This window comes from Misgurnus anguillicaudatus, chromosome 22 (genome assembly GCF_027580225.2).
Source record: "Misgurnus anguillicaudatus chromosome 22, ASM2758022v2, whole genome shotgun sequence".
In the NCBI taxonomy this organism is placed as follows: domain Eukaryota; kingdom Metazoa; phylum Chordata; class Actinopteri; order Cypriniformes; family Cobitidae; genus Misgurnus; species Misgurnus anguillicaudatus.
In genome coordinates this window covers 12,735,352-12,757,262 of record NC_073358.2, presented here as the reverse complement: position 1 = coordinate 12,757,262, position 21,911 = coordinate 12,735,352, and the positions used below count along the sequence as shown (strand labels likewise).

At 36.6% G+C, this 21,911-nt stretch overlaps 1 protein-coding gene across 5 annotated transcripts in view; it reads left to right on the top strand.

Moving 5' to 3' along the window:
• traf2b (Tnf receptor-associated factor 2b) overlaps nucleotides 1-21,911 on the top strand; it is a 24,660-nt gene extending 2,749 nt beyond the window's left edge. For 2 of the 5 annotated variants that reach the window (XM_055201004.2, XM_055201006.2), the window contains exons 2-11: nucleotides 2,225-2,445; nucleotides 6,858-6,936; nucleotides 7,162-7,260; nucleotides 10,784-10,945; nucleotides 13,186-13,260; nucleotides 13,474-13,548; nucleotides 15,274-15,627; nucleotides 18,063-18,240; nucleotides 18,517-18,665; nucleotides 18,759-21,911. In XM_055201004.2, coding sequence (XP_055056979.1) covers nucleotides 2,225-2,445; nucleotides 6,858-6,936; nucleotides 7,162-7,260; nucleotides 10,784-10,945; nucleotides 13,186-13,260; nucleotides 13,474-13,548; nucleotides 15,274-15,627; nucleotides 18,063-18,240; nucleotides 18,517-18,665; nucleotides 18,759-18,977 — 1,611 coding nt within the window. In that variant the 3' untranslated portion in view covers nucleotides 18,978-21,911. Of the gene's footprint in view, nucleotides 1-303; nucleotides 514-984; nucleotides 1,074-2,224; nucleotides 2,446-6,857; nucleotides 6,937-7,161; nucleotides 7,261-10,783; nucleotides 10,946-13,185; nucleotides 13,261-13,473; nucleotides 13,549-15,273; nucleotides 15,628-18,062; nucleotides 18,241-18,516; nucleotides 18,666-18,758 lie in introns of those variants that run through there. The other 3 variants (XM_055201003.2, XM_055201001.2, XM_055201005.2) reach the window with 3 other exon arrangements.

Here is a 21,911-nt window from a genome sequence, read left to right as displayed (position 1 = left end):
ACTTCTTGTTTATTTTGCTTGTTATCAGAAATAAACTACTCTAAAAGGACTCTATTGTTATTGATTATTTGCGAAGTCCTAAAAACATATACCTTTAAGATTTTATCTGAGAAAGACACAGAACCATAAATGTTATGAACAAAAAGTTGTTACAAATAAACTGTCAGGATGTCTGTCCTGCCTGTCAAACTATGTATTTGCATACCTCCGCGCAGGTCACACCATGCTAATGCAGATAATGTTCCATTAGCAGCAGCAATGACAGATTTTTTAAACTGTTGCCATTGTTTTTTTTTTTTAAAGGTTAAAGGTGGAAAGAAATTTTTCATCATAAGAGAAAAGTTTTTGAAGGAACTTGGATAAAGTTCATTGGGCTAGTTTTATTGGCCATTGGGCTGGTTTGGTTAGGCAAATCTGGGAATCCAGGTCATGCAGACCGAGCAACAATAAGAGACAAACACCTGCTACCTTATGTTCTTCCAGAACCGACAACGCATGGCACAGGAAAAATATGTAAGAGAACAAAGACTTAAAAACAGCTAAAACAAAAAACATTTGGGTCAAGAAAGAGCTGAAAGAAGGCAGGACTTTGGAGAGGTTCTAAAGGGAGGGTGGGATCTTATGCTTTTACAGCTAGCCTGCTATTGCCTACTTTTAATTGACTGAATTTACCAAAAAATTGGATGTTTAAAAAATTAATTCGCTGAAGGAAAATTGTAAAATTCAATGAATAGTTTACCCCAAAACAGACCATACTTATTACGATTCTTGCTTCAAGTAAGAACGTTTTTGAAGAATAATTTTAAAGTGTAAGCTTTACACTAACTTTAAAGGGGTTTTGAAATGTTTATTTATTGTTTTTTATATGTTCCCTTATAATATTACTATTTTTTACTCCTAAAAACTGGTTAATTTAATAATTTAGTTCATGACCTTTCTTCACCCTAATCTTATTTTCTTTTTTTTGTGTGATTTCCCTTTAAGACCTCAGTCTAACTGTCCACTCCTATGATGAGAGCCTACATCTTTAAACACAAGATCTGAACATGATGGACTCTGAAAACAATATGCAAGTAAATAAAGTAAAAAATACTAACATAGGCTCATTAGTAATTTAACTGTCACTACCATATTAAAAACAGAATTTAAATAAAAAGTGTTACTTGATCTTTAAGCAGAAGTTAGTGGGAAAAGCCAGCATCGTACGGCAAATTATTTTTAAAACAATCAATCGTGAAATGTGCTGAACAAACACAAAAGCACTGACATGACTGGGACATTCGTTAAAAATTGTAAACTAAATTGTCAGGATCCTTTGCAAGTCTATGTAATGATGGTGTTTTCCACAGCCAGAAACAGCATTACGTTTGTTTGGCTGATACCACAATCTTATTGTTATTATAATCTTACTCTTATTGTAAACAACTGCTTCAGATCAATTAGCTTCTAGCCTACTGGATGCCAATGGGTGGGCCAACAATGTTATAAAGTAAGGCTGCGTTCACATGGCAACATTTTGGGAGTGACAACTGCATTTACTTACAGGTGTGAGTCTGGAAATGTTCTGTTCACACAGCAAAGAAATTACAGATACAAATAGAATACTCTCCGAATAAATGAGCCACGACCTCAAACCCGACCTTATCATACGCTTAAAATTATAGTACGCATTTTATAATCTTAACATTATATAAATCGTCCACTTTTAAGGTTTTATATTTTTGCATTGCAAAACCTAATTTACCTAACTTATTGCGCTGCACACAATTCTATACATAATGTTATATGCTTTGTGGCATCTATGAACGCTTATATAATATCGCATTGCAGCACAGATGTTTGCTGTCGGAAGATCAACTTTTCATAATTTTATGGACCAGTCCTGCTGCACAGTTTGCAGTCATTTTTATGGACTGTATCTTAACACTAGCAACAGGTGATGTAACAGAAAACTAGTTGTCCAGTACGGGACTATGGACCTGATATGCAAAATGAAATCAATAGAGACAAACATTGTATACTAGTAACGTACTCTGTGGCACAGAGTTACATTGTAAATTGCTGCACTTTCACTGAGAGGAATTTTTCACTTAAGTTTAAATGTTTTCTTTTCCTACACAGTTTTGGAATTCTTACGTTGTCCAAATCTGATTTCTGGGTGAATGTACAGTTTAATTTGTAAATTTAGGTTGTAAATGTGTTTTTGTTGACTGTGATTTTGCAGATGATCAGCACCGGTGACGCTGTGAGTAAATGGAAGGCAATGGCACGCCCATCTTTACCCTCCTCTTTGGACTCCACATTGCCTGGGATATCTCGGGATGTGCTGTCGGTTTCTATGGAATCAAAATACCAGTGTCAGCAGTGTAAAGAGATCCTGCGGAAACCTTATCAAGCACAGTGTGGCCATCGCTTCTGTGTGTTCTGTTTCAAACAACTCACCAGGTACCCAGGAATACTACCTCATCATGCTCTCCATTTATTACCACCCTCTCTATGGAAATTTCCCAGTCTGCTTAATTCCACCACTCTAGCTACTACTCTAGCAAGCCTTGTTTGTGGTTGATTGCCTCAGTTGCCTTTAATCCAATGGCTTCTTGCACCTGGAAATTCCTCTTCACTTACCTCTGTGGATATGTCCTAGGATATTTTCAGTCTTGGGTGAGCTCTGCCTGATATATATATTATCATAGTCTGATATATCAGTTTAGCCCTACTTTATATTATGCAACTAAAACTTTTTTTATTTACTGCTTATTTTGCCAAATTTTTGTGGTTGTTTGTCCTGGCTTTAATTAATCCTTATCAGTGAAACCAGGACTTAGAAGCACTTTCCTGGACCGGGTTTAGATTAATCCAGGACTAGGCCTTAGATATATTTGGATATTTAAGTGGTTTTTACAAGCAAAACTTACAAAAACATTACAGGTGTGCATCTTGAGAAAAAAACAACAGCACTGATATATGTTAAGATATGTCAATGCAAAGTGTTTTTGAATTAAGGCATTCATTTTAATCTGGGACTGGGATAAACCCTGCCTGGGAAACCACCCCAAAATATCCTAATTCAACTAATGCCTAGTCCTGCCTTAATCTAAGACTCATTTGATGCAATGAACATTTCAAACAAACTTCTCAATGTAGCAATAAAGTACCTTGTGAACAAAACTGAAGCTGCGTCTCAAATCATGAACTCTGACAGTCATATCCATCAGTTCAAAATGTTGTAAGGTGTAGTTACACAAGTACAGTTAAACCATTAGTAGAAATTTGTAAGAAATTAATCACATTCCTTTATCACTTACACTTGAAAGAGACACTAATTTCCAGAACATAAGGGTCACATGATAATGAAAACATGGCAGATGCAGTATGTCTGAAATGTATTCATACTGCACCCGCATATAGACATAGACATATAGTTTCAGCAGTAACAACATAAACACGCGACTTTCGTGGTCATCACGTAACTTCCGGTAAACTCTGGGAAGAATAAATAACAACAAAGTCCTTTTAAAGTAGTTATATATAACAAGCAAAATAAACAACGCGTAGATTACATAGGAACCCAAAACATTTGTTATTTTCAACGAGGTATTTGTTTAAGAGTTAAACCATTAAACAAACAGAAACTGGAAGTAAAGTTCGAACCAGACACTTATCGCGTCACCGCACGTGTGCCCGATAAAACGGTCTATACTACGTTATGCCTGTTTCACACATACTCCGTATGCAGTGGATTTGCGGTGCATATTGTAGTACGTATGCGGTGAGATCCATCAAGATTCAGCTGTTCTTTCACACATTCCCTGTTTGCAGTGCGTTGCTGACCCACTGCTTCTGCATATCAAATGATCATGTAATTGACACTTTCTGCGGAAAAGCGCCTCCCCAATAAACAATACACCATAGCCTGCCGTGTTTTTTTCACAAAACAATATACTTTAGAAATTATTTGATAGACTATGGATTAAGAGTGTTTAAAATCTCTAGTGTCTCTAGTCTAGTGGTCAGGGGCCGGTTGCACCAGCTGTGCGTAAGTTACAACGTAGACTAGTTACGACATAAATTGGCACTAAGTTACAACTTACACACTACTAAATGTTTTTCCGTTGCACCATTAAACTTAGTTTAAACATAACAATACGTTGTAACTAAATATTTATGGAAGCCCATGTCCATAAATAGCGGTCTGAAGCTAGATCACATCGATGTGCTCATAATTGATTATGAAGAGCCGCAAGTTCGTCAACAAGTTTTCAAGAACTGTTTTGTTTTCTTTGTATCCATCAATTAAAATAAGAATTTCTTCATGACTGAAATTTTTCTTCCAGTTTATTTTCTCCTCCATGTGTGGGATAGATATTTTCAAATAAAAGTGTACTGTTTTGAGGTCAATAATGTTGGCCTTTACGTCTTACAAACTTTCAGTTTAGGCCAGTAAAGAATGTGTTTGAAATTACGTGCTGTTCAGACTATTTCCTGTTTACCTATTAGAAGGCTTGTGATTGGGTTAAGAAAAATAGACGTCATTCTATGCGACAACGCAGTACTTTACGGAGAGCTTACGATCTACTAGCTACGTTCTGCCTTAAGAACAAATTGTGCAACCGAATAAAGTACAGAGTTAGTTATAAACTAGCTAGTAGTTACTAAGCCTCTAGTTTGGACTTTACATCCCAGTTTAAGTAAGAACTTAAGAACGACTGGTGCAACCCTACCCAGGACACATGAATGGATCAAAAGTCTATATATCGCCACATATATCATAACTATAAATTAGCAGGATAACTTTTGAAGAGAACATGACAGGCAGGGTTGTACATTATACATTTCCTACTATTTATATATTTGCATAGATGAGAGTATTTATATAAAGGCAATGAACATTTCAATAATACATAATAATAATAATAATAATTGTATTATTATTAGGGGAGAGTGGGGCAAAGGGAGCCAGTGGGTAAGTTGACCCACCCAATGTATGGAGGCAACCATACAGATTTGTAGTCATATCACCACAAATCCAGGTAGCAACCATAATTTCTATTTGGCTAGCCAAAATTTTTCAGTCTCCCGAGTGCCTCTCACGTAAATAATTAGATTTTGATGGCTTGCGTTTCTTTCCCGTAACAGAAAACCACTAAAAGTTTAGCAATGCCAACAAAGTATTAATTTGTTTTTGTTTGTTTGTTGATCATGAAGTACAAAGTAGGAGGAAAACTAGGATTCTGGGTGTATTTAAAGCACCACCATTGTTGTTTACAGTGCGTGGAATGGTGCGCTGTGATTTGTTGAGTTTATTGCATTCTGCAGATAAGGAGGAGTGGCATTTATCGCGTTTTGGGAAAAAATGGAGAAAAGATGACAGAATAAAATAGCGGATATTGGATTTTGTGTAAAATTAAGAATTTACTTTTTAATACTGACCAGATACAATATTGATTTTGGCGGTAACTCATAAAAAAGGTGTTTATCGCGTTTTGGAACCAAACTCTTCAAATAGGCGCTGCAAATGCAGTGCATAAGGAGTATGTGCGAAACAGGCGTTATATATGCATCAAGTAGTCTGTGCCTAATTGATTGGAGCTGTCGCCGTCACTTAAAAAAAACTTTGTTGGTTGAGCATGACAATTTGTTTCTACGAATTTATAGACCCTTTTACAGCTCACGTTCATTTAGACAACAGAAGTGGTGTTATTCCCCATTGGTTCTAACGTGTTAGCAACTCTGAAAGTTTATTAAAACGGTTTCCCAGCGTTTGGTTGCACTAATATAATATACTAATATACATATATATGTATCTGGCAATTTTATTTTTGGCCATCTGCTAATGTCTTCTATCCACTCCACTATAGTACACGGATCTGGTAGCTGTGTTGAAAAAGTTGATTAAGGGGTCAGTTACACCAAAAGTGTTTATGGCAGTTGCAGGCGCCTTTTTTGAATGATATTTTATGGGCAGGGAGCGTTTGCGCGCTGTTTATGCGCGCCGAGCACCTTGCGGTTTTTGCCGCCAGCCGCAGCACGCACTTTTGAAGGAGCGCTGAGAGCGGGGAAGCTCCCGACATCATTCGCGTCTTTCCATTGTTCAATCGAATGAGGGGAGAGGCGGGCCTTACATTGTGGTGAGGGAAGTTTACAACTGGACTCCACTCGCTCACTCTCTCCTGCGTGTTTGTGCACCTCTCACCCTCAAACAAGGTCAGAGCAAGCGCCCTCTTTTTAAAGTTTCTGCTAATATGACAGTTAACAGCAAAAGAGCGCTCACGCTTCAATATTTGATTGACAAGACAGCTGACTCGGTGGTTGCTTAGCAATATAAAAAGGCAGTGCGTCGCGCCTTGCATTTCCAAGCGTTTAAAGTGCTTTTGGTGTGATTAGCCCCTAAGTCAACTTTTTAAAATAACTTTCTCTGTCTCTGTTGCTTCACTGCTGTTTCTTGCCATACTTCCGTTGTCTAAATGTAAAAGGGTCTATAGAAACATTATATTTTTAGATTTTTCACATTTTCAATCGCTTTGGTGGGATAATTCAGTGGGTGGTCCTCACCTTAACTTGCCATTTACTATAAACGTTTTGCATGCAAGCCCCGAATTCTCGCGAAAGGTGGTCTAACAAGTAGGCCTACGGATATGCAGATAAGGGGAATAGCCTAAAGAGTGCCAAATTTCTGTTGCACATGCTGCTTTCACTTCAACTTTTCAGTTAACAAAACACTTTTGTCAAACCCTGGGGAAAATTGTGAAATGGTTTCTACAAAAAACATTGAGCCTGCTTATTTAATCTCCTCTTGCCTTTTATCTCCATGCACTGCCTAAAGACTGTATTTAAAATTTGTATTTGTATTTTATTAGCACAGGGCCGATACCCTGCGAAGCCTGCCGTTCTGAGGGTATATTTGAGGAGACGATTTCTATACTCAATATAACAGTGGTAAGATGCATTCGCTGAAATGAGATCTCTTATAGGACAAATCTATCATTGTCTTATCTTGTCAATGCTAAATGTTAACGGGAAGGGTAAAATGACCATTAGTGGAAATTTCCAGAATGACTTACTGACACTTGTGTAATGTTTAGTAGTACCAGGAATGGAAAATGGTAAATATTTATTAACTAGAAGTAAACAGCATGGTATTTTCCTTCCCCTATGCCACAGGCATTTCCTGATAACGCAGCGCGCAGAGAAATTGATAGCTTGCCTGCTAAATGTAATAATGAAGGCTGTAGTTGGACTGGATCACTGAAAGACTATGAGGTAAGGACACAGATCACTTTGTCTGTCGTAAGTCTAGGATTTGTTGTGAAGTAGCAAACAGTTATTGTTATAATGAATGGAGCATAGAGTTTTTTTTATCAGATCAACAGTCTAGAACAACCCTGTTTAACAAATACTCATCTAGAATCCACCCACATCCGCATTTAGAAAAATGGGGGTTGGGCGGAAAGTCCCAGTGCAGTGGAAAGCACCGAAGAAACATGAGAAGCTTTCATTTTCTTTTTTAAGTCTTTATAGTATTTATAGTGTTCTGTAGTATTGTTGGTAAAGCACTTAATCTGTAAAAGCACTTTAAGGGGTAGTTTCCCAGACAGGGATTAGACTATAGATCATAATCTCTGTCTGGGAAACCGTGCTTAAGTGATTTTACCAAACCTTTATCTAACAGATCACATTGGGTTGAAAAACAAGCTTTACCAGTTCACTTTTAACATTCAGTTTTGTTTCCTTTAAAATCTAAATCTAATCAGTTTAAAATTTTTGTTCTGCCTGTGAGTTTCAGTATGACGGTGCTTTTCCCCTTGTGACTTATTTAGTGACTTATCCTGAACCAGACTATGTAGAAAGAAATATCTTTGACTCATTGCTGATTCATTTGTTTGCGGACAATGTAGTCTAAGTGCAAAAGCATAATGCATGTGGCCGACTCCCAACCTATAAGCTACCAGTCAATACTTTATGCATTTATATGGTGCACAAGTTAATCTCGCACTGTGAAGTAAATTCTTTTCATAATGTGTCAGCAAAAATGTAGGGCAGGGTGTATTTGTCAATCTGGCCTTGTACATTCAGTCTTGAATAGCAGGGACAGGGTAAACCTTGTGAAATTTTAATTTATGTAGCAAAATAATTCGTTTAAATGGAAAATTCACCCAATTTGGGGTTGTAGCCGCTGCATAATTTAATGTACTTATCCATTGTCATTTAATATTTTTTTCACCTGCGTGTTGTTTTTTAGCCCTGAGGTCAACATGAATTGCCCCTCTATTTTGGAAATGTCTTTCATCAAAATGCAATAACTGTAACTTCTGACATTTAATTGTGATAAAGTATCCTGTTTCATGATCTTTTTAAAGAAGCACATGATGCTTTTTAAATCCATGCATTTGTGCATCAAATATAGATTTTCTTCAGTATGAAGCTTGACGAACTGGTTTCTAACAGCTTGTGAATGCGTGTGTGGTTAAATGTGACGGTTTAAAGTAACATCTGCTCCCCACACCCTGTCTAAGCTTAGCGCCATAATGTAGTAATGCATGAACAAACCTTTCCATGCCATAAAGACACGCCTGCTCTTGTCCACGTCAATGCAGTCAAAACATGTCTGCCTTTGGAAAATATTATAATGAAAACTGCAGAATGTGACATTTCTTGTAATGTTGAAAATAAAAAAATACATATGTGACCAGTCACGGAAAGTAGGGACACAAGTCGGATCTGGGGCATTTTAAGTTATTCACAGTTTCTAAGCTTTCCAACCATGTGTAACACATGGAAATCTGATAAGATTTGGAGAAGTTGTAGCCATTTGAATATAGGAACTCAAAAAAACTCAAAGCTGAGAAAATAGACTCTGAAAGTTACACTTTTCTCCTGCTGGGGGAGACAATGGGGTCATTTACATCTCATTTAGCTAAGCCACACCCCATGTAAAGCCGTTTTGAGATACAGATGTTCTAGCATCATATGTAGTATTTTGTGACAGAAGTCCAGATGACAACATGCAAAAATAAACAGGACTTTTTACCTTTGTGTTGATCACAAGTCTAATCCAGTCTGTTTCAGGTGTGTGAATCATCCTATGACCATTTTTGTCCACAAATCCGTATAATCCGTGAAATATAGATATATAGTCTATTGTTAACATCAGATTTCGCATGAACATCTGGTAATAGAATATAATATACAATCTGAGGACTATTTACATCGTAACACTGTATATAAGATTAAACTTTACGTTCCGGTAAACACATGAACCCGCCTTCAAAGTTTGTATTTAGAAGTAGGGAGGTAGTATAATAGATAATCCAAACAGCGCCGTCGCAAACGTCATGTCCTTTAGGGATGAAACCAATCGCTCGCTCGCTCGTTCCTCCATCAGCCAATGACTTCATGGAAAATATTGATAGAAAAACATGTAGCCAATTAAATAACGAATTCAACAATCTCTGTGTGACTTTTTAATGTGTGTTTGACTTCATGCTGCGCTGCAAGAACTGACAGCCAGATGACCTCAAAGTACCGCGAGAGCGAGTCAAAATTAAACTACTTCGTAAGATTTCTTGAAGAGCTCTCGCGGTACTTTGACGTCATCCGACTGCAGTGCTGCATAAAGTCGAATGAGCCAGTAACGCGTAATCTGTTGCACCCCAGCTTTTTTTTCTTGTTTTTTGTGCACCCGAGCTTCGACTACAGTCTTGGGAGACGCACGCACGCTGTACGTTTGAAAAAAAAACTTAGCAAACATGTCTGATAAACAGGACAGCCGCGTCACTACAGTCACGTGACTTCACGCAGTTCACAACAGAACCATAAGAGAAGACAATGCTGAAAAAATTCGTAATTCTTGCTATTTTTCGATAAAAATGTATTTTCGATGTTTCAACACATTCTAACTGACCCACTGATGTCACATGGGCTACTTTGATGTTGTTTTTATTACCTTTCTGGACATGGGAATCGTAAATAGATTTTCAATGGAGGGACAGAAAGCTCTCTGACTAAATCTAACGTTAAAACATCTTAAACTGTGTTCTGAAGATGAACGGAGGTCTTCCGAGTTTAGAACGAAATCAGGGTGAGTCATTAATGACATTAATTTTCCCTATTAAGAAGTCATGCTGTTCCATTTGGGGGGGGGGGAACAAAACAAACAGAAGCCGCTTATCCAGTATGTAAATACACACAGACAATGATGCCCCCCGCTGCACGCTAGAATCTCCGGTAAAACAAGCCGATTTCAACCGCAAAATGTATGCTTTTAAATATACAAAAACTGCTCAGACCAAAAACAATGTTTTTTTCCAATGTTTTGTTTGAGTGCAAACCAGACTCGCAGCTAAGCCGGTGACAAAGCTGTCACTGAAATAACTTTGAAGTAACGGAAGTAACTTTGCAGAAAGATTATTTACATGCTCAGTGCTATATTACACAATAAAGGAAAGATAAAATAAAAAAGAAACATAAACAAAATAGTGTTTTTTTCCCCCTTAAATATGTTTCATAGGATTCTTAGAGTACACAAATGTATGTGCATACTCCCTTAAGTTCAAAATTTGTGGTTAGGATGTACTTTCATGCATTTATGTGTAATGATCATTTGATCCCTAACATTACCAAAAACAATGAAAAGCCATATACATTCTAAAAGTACTTGGAAGCACATGGTAGATAATTTAGTTTTTTGTTCTCATGAGTTTGTCATACACAACTAATATTTTACATACCGCATACGGTAGCACTTATTTACAAGTCATTGTGTTCCCTTTTTTTGCTTTTTCAGAGTCAACATGAAGGTCGCTGTGACTTTGAGCGTGTCAAATGTGAAGCATGTCAGGCACTCATCTTGCTCAGTGAGAAAGACCGTCATAATGAACGCGAGTGTGAGGCCAGAACGCTCAATTGCAAATATTGCAAAGTCACATTTAACTTCAAAGAAATTAAGGTAAATATCTTAGAGGTGATTTATACTTGAACTACAGCTACTTTGTTTTACGGATACAATCTGAAGTGAAAGGGATTTTTTATTAACTCATTCTTTAATTGGCTATTTGTCGTTAATGGCTTTCTTTCATGTTTGGAACCAAAGCTGAGAATTTTTGGAAAATGTTCTTCTAGTTCTTGTTCTTGGCAGTGTATGGTGTTAATCTCTTTTCAAGGTTTAGAATATCCTAAATCTATGGCATGAGTCATATGTAATTATTTTATGAAGGTTTTGTGTCCTTTTCATGCTCGAAGAGAGAGAGACATGATACCTCGTGATTGTAGTCAAAACCCACAACATTTCTAAAAAATTCCCAGTTTTGGTTCCAAACAAAAAGAAAGCCATAGGGCATTTGATAGTGACTTACAAGAAGGTGAGTTAATAATGAGTACACTGGCAGAAAAAATGGTCCCAATCTGTCACTGGCCGAGTACCCTTTAATTCAATTCAGTTTTATTTATATAGCACTTTTCACAATTGCGTAATTGTTCCAAAGCAGCTTCACATTAATAAAAACTAGAGAAAACATAGAAAAATCAGAGGACAACAAAAGTAGCAAAGTATAGCATCTAAGTAACTGTCTTTAATAAGAGTAATAATATAATGTGTAGGAGAAAGTTACTTCAATGTAATGTCAGCTGACTCCAAGGGCTTGAAAAAACTCCTAGGAGAAAACCCTGTGGTGAAAAAAGTCCTTGGGAGGGAAAAACTTGACAGGGAGAGACGGACTTAGCTGAACCTATAGAAGATGTACTATATATATTATATTATATACAATTTTATGGGAATTAAAATTTAATTAAAAGCTAAAGGAAGTGATTGCTTGTCACTGTGCAGACTTAGCCAATCCAGTAGAAAAATTACTATAAAGTACTATATATTAAAAAATAGAAAAATACTATACTAACGAGTTACAATAGTAAATTCTTGAGGTCATAAAAGCGTGGATACGCTTCTCTGCATCTGATGCAGACAGCATATGGTGTATTTTTGAGATATGTCTAAGATGGAAGAATACTGTATGGCAGACGTTGGAGATATGACAAAAGAAAGATAGATTGCTGTGGAATATCACACCTAGGTTCTTGACTGTGGAAGCTGGCACAACAGTGCAACCATCTATGGACCAATTATAATCTGACATATTTTGTATGGAGCTATTTGGTTCCATAATAAGTATCTTTGTCTTATTGGAGTTTAGCATAAGTTATTTAGCTTAGAAAACTGGTGGGTTTCACTAGGGTGTGAGGAGATGTAAAGCTGAGTATTATCTGCATAGCAATGAAAACTGATGTTATGTTTCCTGATAATGTCTCCTAGAGGTAACATATATAGCGACAAAAGGATAGGGCCCAGAACTGATCCCTGCGGTACGCCATATTTAGCCTGAGAGTGACCATGACTTTTCCTCTATTGAGTAAGATTGTGTGATCTATTGTGTCAAAGGCTGCACTAAGGTCTAGTATTATAAGAATTGAGATTGCACCATGATTGAATGTTAAAAGGAGATCATTTGTAACTCTAAGAAGTGTTGTCTCTGCTATAGTGGGGCCTGAATCCTAATTGGAACTTTTCACACATAATATTTTTTATTAAGAACGTGCATAATTTTCTGTAGTCCATTTGTAACTACTGAAAATGTTATGAGATATATATTTTTATTGCAAGATCACACAATCTTACTCAATAGACTAGAAAACTATATTGGCATCTCACACAATCTTACTTAATAGACTAGAAAACTATGTTGGCATCAGTGGTTAAGATCATATTTACAGACCTCTATCACTTTGTTTATGTAAATAAGGGAGGTAATGTTACTCTAAGGTTAAATATGGCGTACCGCAGGGTTTGGTCCTAGGCCCTACCCTTTTTCTTTAAAAAGGTCCTAAGATGTATCATTTAGGTACAGATATGTTTACATTTGGTAACAGTATGTACAGTACCTTTTAAGGTATTATTATGCACTCTTTGGTACCAAAAAACAAAACAAACTTTTCAGAGAAAAATAAACATAGATTTTAGTGTCCTGTTATAGACAAGTCTTGTGTGCTTTGAGTCATGTGGGTCATGAGTTATAGTGACATAGAGGTTGAGTAAACAACCACATTTTAATTTTGGGCTGAACTGTACTTTTAATCTTAATGCTTATTACTAAATTTAATTCCATCTTGATGAATCGCACACTCCTACTTCTTAAGGCACACGATGAAATATGTCAGAAGTTTCCCATGCAGTGCAAAGAATGCGGCAAAAAGAAAATCCCCAGAGAAAAGGTTAGTCTCTCCATTTGGTGTCTGCATTACGTATTGATACTGAAAGGTCAAAAGCTAAACTAGTACAAAGCAATTCACAAATGATTGAGTTGTGTTAAAATATTTCTATAGATGCTTGTAAGACAATTTAAATAGAGGAAGAGGCCACCATTTCATTTATGAGACTGCATGAGGAAGTTTATGTCCTATCTTTCATATCTCTTTTTTTTACAGTTTCAAGAGCATACAAAATCTTGTGCAAAGTCCAAGTCAGCGTGTCAGTTCAGTGAGATCGGGTGCAGGGCAGTGGTGTGTATTACTTTTCTATGAATAGAGTGTGCTTTATCTGAATATTCTTTAAAAAGTGGATTGAAAAGCGATATCATCGCTGATTCTCATGAAAGGCTAAAGACTAGAATGCAAAACACCACCTTACATTTAAATACTGTACACAGCACACACATTGTTAATCTAAGGTGTGGTTCACAGAATGACGGCATGTTGTGCAAAGGTTATAATTTGAATGTATAAAGGTTCTGTTTGTACCTAATATGTATGTGTTCAAAATGTAGAATTATAGCCAACAGAGAGCTTTTGTTTTTATTTTGTGATGTTCAGTGACTTGGACTGAATATTTTCGATAAATAAAATATCTTAGTCGCAACCATGATATGTAAAATATTCAATTTGTTTGTCACAAGTCTAAAATAGAACTAAACTACGTAAATAATTTGGAATTTAGGTTAGGGAAGTCACAAGGTCATGTAATCTTACAAAAGGGTAGAATACAGGCATATATGTATTAAAAAACAATGTGAAAATGTCTAAAGCATTTCTTACCTCCTTGCACCCAAGAAAATCCAAAAGCATTTTCTAGTACAGTGTTTCTCAGACGTTTTTAGCATGTGACACCCCTTGTATATGGTGCATCCCTACGTGCCCCTCCCAAGAAAATGTATGATTTAAAACAATCCAAAACTTAATATTTAAATTAAACAAAACATATTGAATTATACAATGTACTGTTGTTGGTTAGTAGCGAGGTTTAATTACACATAATTTATGATCAATTTATTTTATTAAATGTCATAAAACCGGGGCCCCCTGGCACCATCTTAGGGGCCCCTAATTTGAGAACCACTGTTTTAGGACAACTTGAGAATTGTCATTTTAAGAATGTGCCCTCTACTGGTTGGATACTGCCAGTCAGAAATATGCAAAAGAAACACATTTCTGAAAAATCAAATAATAGATCAAATCCTAAATAACACAAAAAAACAAAAAGCTTCATTTTTTCACAGTTTATAGCAGTGGCCCCCATATTGGCTACTGCATCCCTTCATGGCCCTCCAAAGAAAATTCATAACATAAAACAATCTCAAACTTAGAATTGAAATGAGACAAAGCATACAATTATATGGAATGTGCAGCATTATTTGACGTGGTGACGTCAGGTTAACTGAAACAATGGAACTATTGAGAAGATCTTCCCCCTTTTTTTTAAATAACCAATAGCGTTTCATTTACGGCACAGTCCAGCAAAGATGTACTGTAACAAAACGTACACTGAAAAAAATAAAGGCTTGATGTACTTAAAAATATAGTGCATAATTTTTGCATCCAGTTTTTTAAGTAAATCCAGCGTATTATTCTTTACAGTGTAGAAGGCGGGACACTTCAGCTTCTAAAGAGAATTTGATTGGATAGGAAATTTGATGAGAAGTTGAAGTGTAGAGTGATGTTATTCAAATTCTAGACGTTTTAGCGCACATGCCAAACTGTAGGTTTTGAATGCTTATATCTTCTGATTTTTGTCAGTATATTGGACACATGGTTTATATTTATTCTTAAGCCCAATGTTAAAGGAAAAAGTTTAATTTTAATTTCATGAGGGCTTTAAGTATATGGAAAAACAATAATACGTGTGAATATACATTTAACAAACATTTATATTCATGCGCTTGTCTGATGTTTTTATCCAAAACAATTTATAGCTCATTCCGTATCAAACATTTAATACAATGTTTTCCATAGGTGGACAATGGTAAGCTGCAGGAACATGAGCAGACAAGTGTCATGGAGCACCTACGTCTCATGTTGGGGGTTTTGTCCTCCGTGAGGTTGCGTGCTGAGGGAGGTGGAGAGTGGCAGGAGGATTCCGGGTTGGGATTGTATCGCGGACCTGAAGATGCACTTCCGGCAGGAGCCCAAGCCACAGCGCATAATGCAGGAAGAGGAGGCAGCCCTGGTGTGCAGCAGAAAGTGACGGCATTGGAAAACATAGTGTGCGTGCTGAATCGAGAGGTGGAGCGCACGGCCCTCACCCTGGAAGCGCTGTCACGCCAACATCGACTGGACCAGGACAAAATTGAGAACTTGTCGAACAAGGTATGAACTTTGCACAGCGCACAGGACGTAATGCACTTAAATAGCTGCCAAAGATCAATCCCTAAGCTGATTGATCGGGTTGTTTTTTCTTTCGGACAGCAGAGATGGTTTTTGATACGTTTTGATCTGTCTGAGCATCATGCGAGCCTTTCACCCTGCAGGTAACCAGTTATGTCGTATTGAACGATGTTGTTTTAGCGTTTTATTTTAAGAGGTCACGGAAAACTTCTTGTTACGTGTTATTAATTGGCATCACGTAGTTCCAAAAATATATGACTTTTCAACTTAAAAGCAGACCATGTGACTCACGTTCACGTATGCCATAGGTTATTTTGTATAAGAGACAGACTACTCATATTTATTTTATTATTCACTCACTATGTTCCTCCTGTCAACTCTTGTTTGCATATTCAAACTTGGAGAGTCGTATTATTACACATGCTAGAATCAATGACATTTGTCATTATTTTCGTAAACCTTTGTGCTAATGTTAATCGTTAATGATTTGGGACAAATATGATGTTACTTAATGTTAAACTATGTGAGTGGCGCTCTGTGGGGCGACAGGGATTTGAGCAACTTCCTGAGTCGTAGCTGGGCGGCGCGGACAGGCGCCACCTGTCGGCGCCGGTGTGCGTACATTCTTAGAAAGCAATGTGTTCGAGTTTTTTAGAACGGCGCGTCGAGTCACGTCTAGGGCCCTGTCCAAAATAGCGCACTTCATGTGGACTTTCAGTCTCTTGGACCTAAATTTCACGTGCTCGCTTTTAGTCTACGAGTCCGTAGGGTGTCCCATCTGTCATTTTTACGCTTTAAAGTGTGCTCATCAGCGCCCCCTTGATGCGGTCTCCGGCAAAGCCCGCACTGCAGCAGGCTTTGCGCACTTTACCAACCCAGAAGTCCTTGCGAAAGAGCAATCAGACCAATCCGACGACGGAAGGGAGGAGTTCACACTGACAGGCAACTTCCCTTCCTATTTCCGGCGTGACGCTTGAGTCTGTCCCAAAACACCACTCTGGTGCACCGACGTGGACTCGCATCAAGGGTCCCTAAAGTCTGCAATCTATGATGTCATGAAAGTGTGGACTCTGAGGAGGACCACAAGTCCGGAGTGTGCCATTTGGGACAGGGCCTAGGACAACTCCGAGGTATCGTAAACCGGAAGTGCACATTAAATAGCGTGAGCTTCGTCAGATAGCGTCTACTTCAAAATGCTAAATATATGTTAGCAGCTAATGTTAATAGTTAATTATGTTATTTAATGTTAAACTATGTGAGTGGCGCCACCTGTTAGTGCCGGTGTGCGTATACTCATAGAAAGCAATGTGTTTGAGTTTTTAAGAACGGCGCTGCGCATCCTGTGTGCAACCCCCTTAAGACGACTTGTAATGTAATACACAAGGCATGTGGATGGCTTTAATGGGCGGTTCCATTAGGAGACAGACAACTCATGTCCCTGTTCACCTTTGTTGTACGAGAAGCGCAACTTGAGCGTCTCCTTTTGTGTTCTGCAGAAGACGGAAAGTCATACACTTTTGGAACGCAGCTTTTATTGAAATTTAAAATGCCAATGATAGCCCTCAGTTTTACAAGCACTACAAATAGGATTTATTTCACTTGGGAATTCTCAAATATAGACACGTTGTTTTTGCTGCTCCTGTAATATAATGATGCATGATGGACAGAAGAGCCAAAGCTGTCTCTGCCATGATCCTTCATTCCTGTGGAATTTAATGCTGCTTCCCGCACTGCTTGTTTTTGGACGTTTTGACTGCTGATTGATGCTACTCCAATGAGCCAAACCCCAAGTGCTGCTAGCTGGGATGAGAATAATGGGAAGCCTATTACTGGGAAGCCCATAAATCATGCACATTCTTATTGCACACTAAATACTATTAAATGTGTTGCAGCAGGAAGGACACTGTGCTGTGTTTCTGAATCATCTAAATAAGACTGTTAAACTATTACTCTTTTATGTCTTTTAATAGTATGCATGGTCTGGCCAAAAGAAATTCAGACAAGCGGATACTTACTATGATTGGATTACTATTGTAGGCATCAGTTCTTTTACAATTCTCTCAGAAACCAAGTAGATTTTCATGAATTGGCCACAAGAGAAACCTGACTTTAACCCTACTGAAAGTTTTTGGGATGTGGGAGAGAAGACTCTCGAGATATTAGTATCGATACAAAATCTCGGCTGAAACATAATGCACCCCGGTCATAAATAAATGTGATGTTGCATAAGGTTGTTGAAACAATGCCACAATGATTGTATGGCAAATTAATCAAATAAAATATTACAGTTTGCGACTTTCTTCTTGACCAGACAGGTGTATACTAAAAGCCTATCTACTAGGGTTATAGTTGTAAGGTTACAAGAAACATACCCATGTGACTTACATTAACCCTGATCTTTGTGTGTGGTTGTTTAGGTGAGACAGCTGGAACGTACTTTAACCATGCGAGACCTGCAGTTAGCAGAATCAGAGCAGTCTTTGCGGGAGCTGCAGTTTTGCACATACGATGGAGTTTTCATATGGAAAATAGCAGACTTCTCTCGCCGCAGACAAGATGCAGTGGGTGGCCGAGCACCTGCTATGTTCTCACCTGGTAAGCGTTTATCATATTAAATTGCCATACAAAAAAGTCTCATTGACGTACAATTATGGTTTTAAGCAATTAAACATTGACCCCTGTTTGTATTCTAAAGGGGTTGGATAGATTAGGTGGTTTACCCAGCAGACCACTAGCATGCTTTCATTTTCATTTAAGTCATTTGGATGTCTCCTTTATTCCCATGTCGCCTGACTTTCACTTTTATAATGTTAACTGGAGGTCATTTATCCAATAGTAAGTCTGACGTACCACTTGTTTTGTGTCCTCTAGCTTTCTACTCCAGTAAATATGGGTATAAGATGTGTCTGAGACTTTATCTTAATGGTGATGGCACAGGCAGAGGTACACACCTCTCCCTCTTCTTTGTGGTCATGAGGGGCAAATATGATGCACTCCTAAAGTGGCCCTTCAGCCAAAAGGTACGTCATTTCTTAATACCTAACAGTATTTAAATGATTCTAAGCTTTGTTAATTGTGTTATAATTGCTGCTCTCATTGTTTTTTACTTCCAGGTGACATTAATGCTTTTGGATCAAAACAATAGAGAGCACATCATTGATGCCTTTAGACCTGACGTGAGTTCCACTTCTTTTCAGAGGCCCATCAGCGAGATGAATATAGCTAGTGGGTGCCCTCTTTTCTGCCCCCTTGCTAAGCTAGCGGGTAAAAGCTCCTATCTGAGAGATGATACAATATTTATTAAAGCCATAGTGGATCTAACTGGCTTGTAAATTATTATAATAATCCAATATTAAGAATAATAATATCACGAATGATCATTATCTAATAATAACATAGCTGCGGAAGCCTAATATGTTAAATATATGAAATATAAAAATATATTATAAATGGTGTATACTATAATTATCATATTTACACAAAAACTGATTCCTTTCTATAAGAATAATAATTATACTTTTTTATATTATATATATTATATTAAATCTATACTGAACATTATATTATATATTGAACATTATTATTGTCATTGTAAGTTAGTTTAGTTAAGCATTCGATTATGCTTATACTATGCTTTTATAAACTGAATACTTGACGCCTACAAAGGAACTGAATTGCCTTTAAAGACTCTTGTGCAAATTATAAATGATTAATCAATAACTGATAACAATTCTACTAGCTAATAACAAACCAGCAGCTATCCCAGAAAACCAACATATGTACATCTTGATTAATCAACGATTTTATCCATTGCTTGACCGCTCCACCTGTGAATATCATATTAGTATGGCTTTGACTTCTTTTTATCTGGGCTTGAACATTAAATGCCTACACGATTTAAATAGGATGTAGAAATTTGATCTCCTTCAAACCCTTATAAAAAGAACATAGCGTAATGATTTTCTATTATAACATTATATAAGTGATGGGGTTATAATGGATAAATTCTGCTTTGTTAAAAAATAAAAAATACTTTTTGATCAAATGGATTATTGGACCTATGAACAGTGTCAAATAGAATAAACAAACAAAGTAGATTTGACCCACAGAAAAATGTTAGTAAATAAATTTTGCTTGGAAAAAACCTTGACTTTTCCATCATATGGATTATTGGACACGTGAACAAAAATAAAATTGAAAAATTAAACTAACAGTAGAATTGACCCACAGAAAATTATTAATTGAATTAATAAAGAAAGAAAGAAATGTCCAAATTTGTCTGTAAATTAGACATTAATTAATTAATTTAGTTTCTAGTCATTTTATGCTTGAATCTAATAGTAATAGTACAATATTTAAAATCTTTGTTAGTGAAAACAATCAAAATCATAATAGTTTAATAGTAGGGGTGGGCGATAAACCGGTAGATATGATTAACCGGTAGAAATTTGGTAGAGATTTTGGACTTTGAGGTTACACATCCACGTAACATTGCTGTGCGCGTGGTCATGAAAACGTAACGTCTGTACGCGTATTTAAGCATCACAGTTTAAAAACAAGTGCTTTTGAGCCATTAAAAAAACACACACACAACAGATCTATATGTGCGAGCTGTTTCTGTGTGAGAGGAGCGTTTGTAAGCATTTTTGCCGCTTTATTGGCCTTAAATACGTATATGCGACAAAACTCCCGTCTTTGCAAGTATCCCCATAAACAAAACCATTTAGGGCTTAAGAGAAAGTAAACCGCTGAAAGAGAAAACGAATGTGTAACAGTATATTGGATTCGGACTTTGGTCTTAAAGGGGAAGTTACTGAATTTTGCTCCTGTCTGTCACTTATGTTAATCAAACAGCATTGAGAGAAAACCTCCGACTAAATAATTTTTCTACCTTTTAATAAGATATATAATGCACATAATTCTTTCATCACTGACTCTTTATCTTCACTGAGCTTGAGTTTAGTTTATTTTAAAAACCTTATATAAAAAACCTCTACCGTGATACATACCGTTATCTTGATATAAAATGAACTGGTAACACTTTACAATAAGGTTCATTAGTTAACATTAGTTAATGTATTAACTAACATGAACAAACCATGAGCAATCCATATGTTACAGTATTCATTTATCTTTAATGTTAGTTAAAGGTTATCTAAGCGAATCTGTGTGTTGAAATTTGAAATGTGTTTTCAAACAAACTGAGCGTAGATAACTCCTCCCCCTCCCTTCCGTGCTTTCATGAACGCGCCCAAACCCAACCCCCAAATCCTGCTTGGCGTTTATTGGCTGGAACACTTTATTTTGGTTTCTGGTGTAGGTTTGGCCAGTTTGTTATTATTGCAGTTTGTGGAGGCTGGGCTGTCTACAGAGATCGCGTTTTTTTACAGTTTGATCAGCGGACAGGAAGCAAACAGATAGTAAGGAGATGTTTGCTGTATGTAACAAAAAATGTTTTATGGTCTAAAACGCGTGAATTCGCTTAGAGAACCTTTAACAGAAATAAAGCTTTTAATTGTTTGTTCATGTTAGTTCACAGTGCATTAAATAACGGTAACAAAATTTTAATGAAGTACTATAATTGTTGAAATTAACATTAATAAAGATGAATAAAAGCTGTTTAAGTGCAGTTCATTATTAGTTCATGTTAACTAATGTAGTTAACTAATGTTAACTAATAAACCTTATTGTAAAGCGTTACCAATGAATCATACAGCGATATAAATGTTGGTCATCTCACCACACCTATTTAATAGATTGAGTTCTTGATAAATTATTGACTTGTGTTAACAGATAACCTTTTTGAATTACAAATTAATTAACAAATGTTGACATTAATATTTTAGTATCAGTAATAAATGCTGTGGTAGTGTTTCACTATTGTTAGGTTAAGTGTGTTTATGATTAGGTTATGTTAACTAATTTTAACAAGTTGTGCCGTAATGTGACGTAGAGTTATTGCATGTGTGGTTTAGGTTTTAGTTACCGGTAGTTACAGATTATCATTAGATTAGATTTAATAAACTTTAAAGTACTTCTTGATATTTTTTGAGTGTAAGTAAATGTATACCATATTTCTGCAAACTACTTGTCTCTGAATAGATCATAACAATGCATGTCATACTATAAAATCTTTGGCAGTGTATTGTAAAGTTAACATTGTTAAAATTTACTTATATTAATCATGTGCTTTGTATGAATTCTGAGCTAAACTTTGATTAAAATGCAAAATTAAATTAACGTGAATAAATATCTGACTCTAAAAA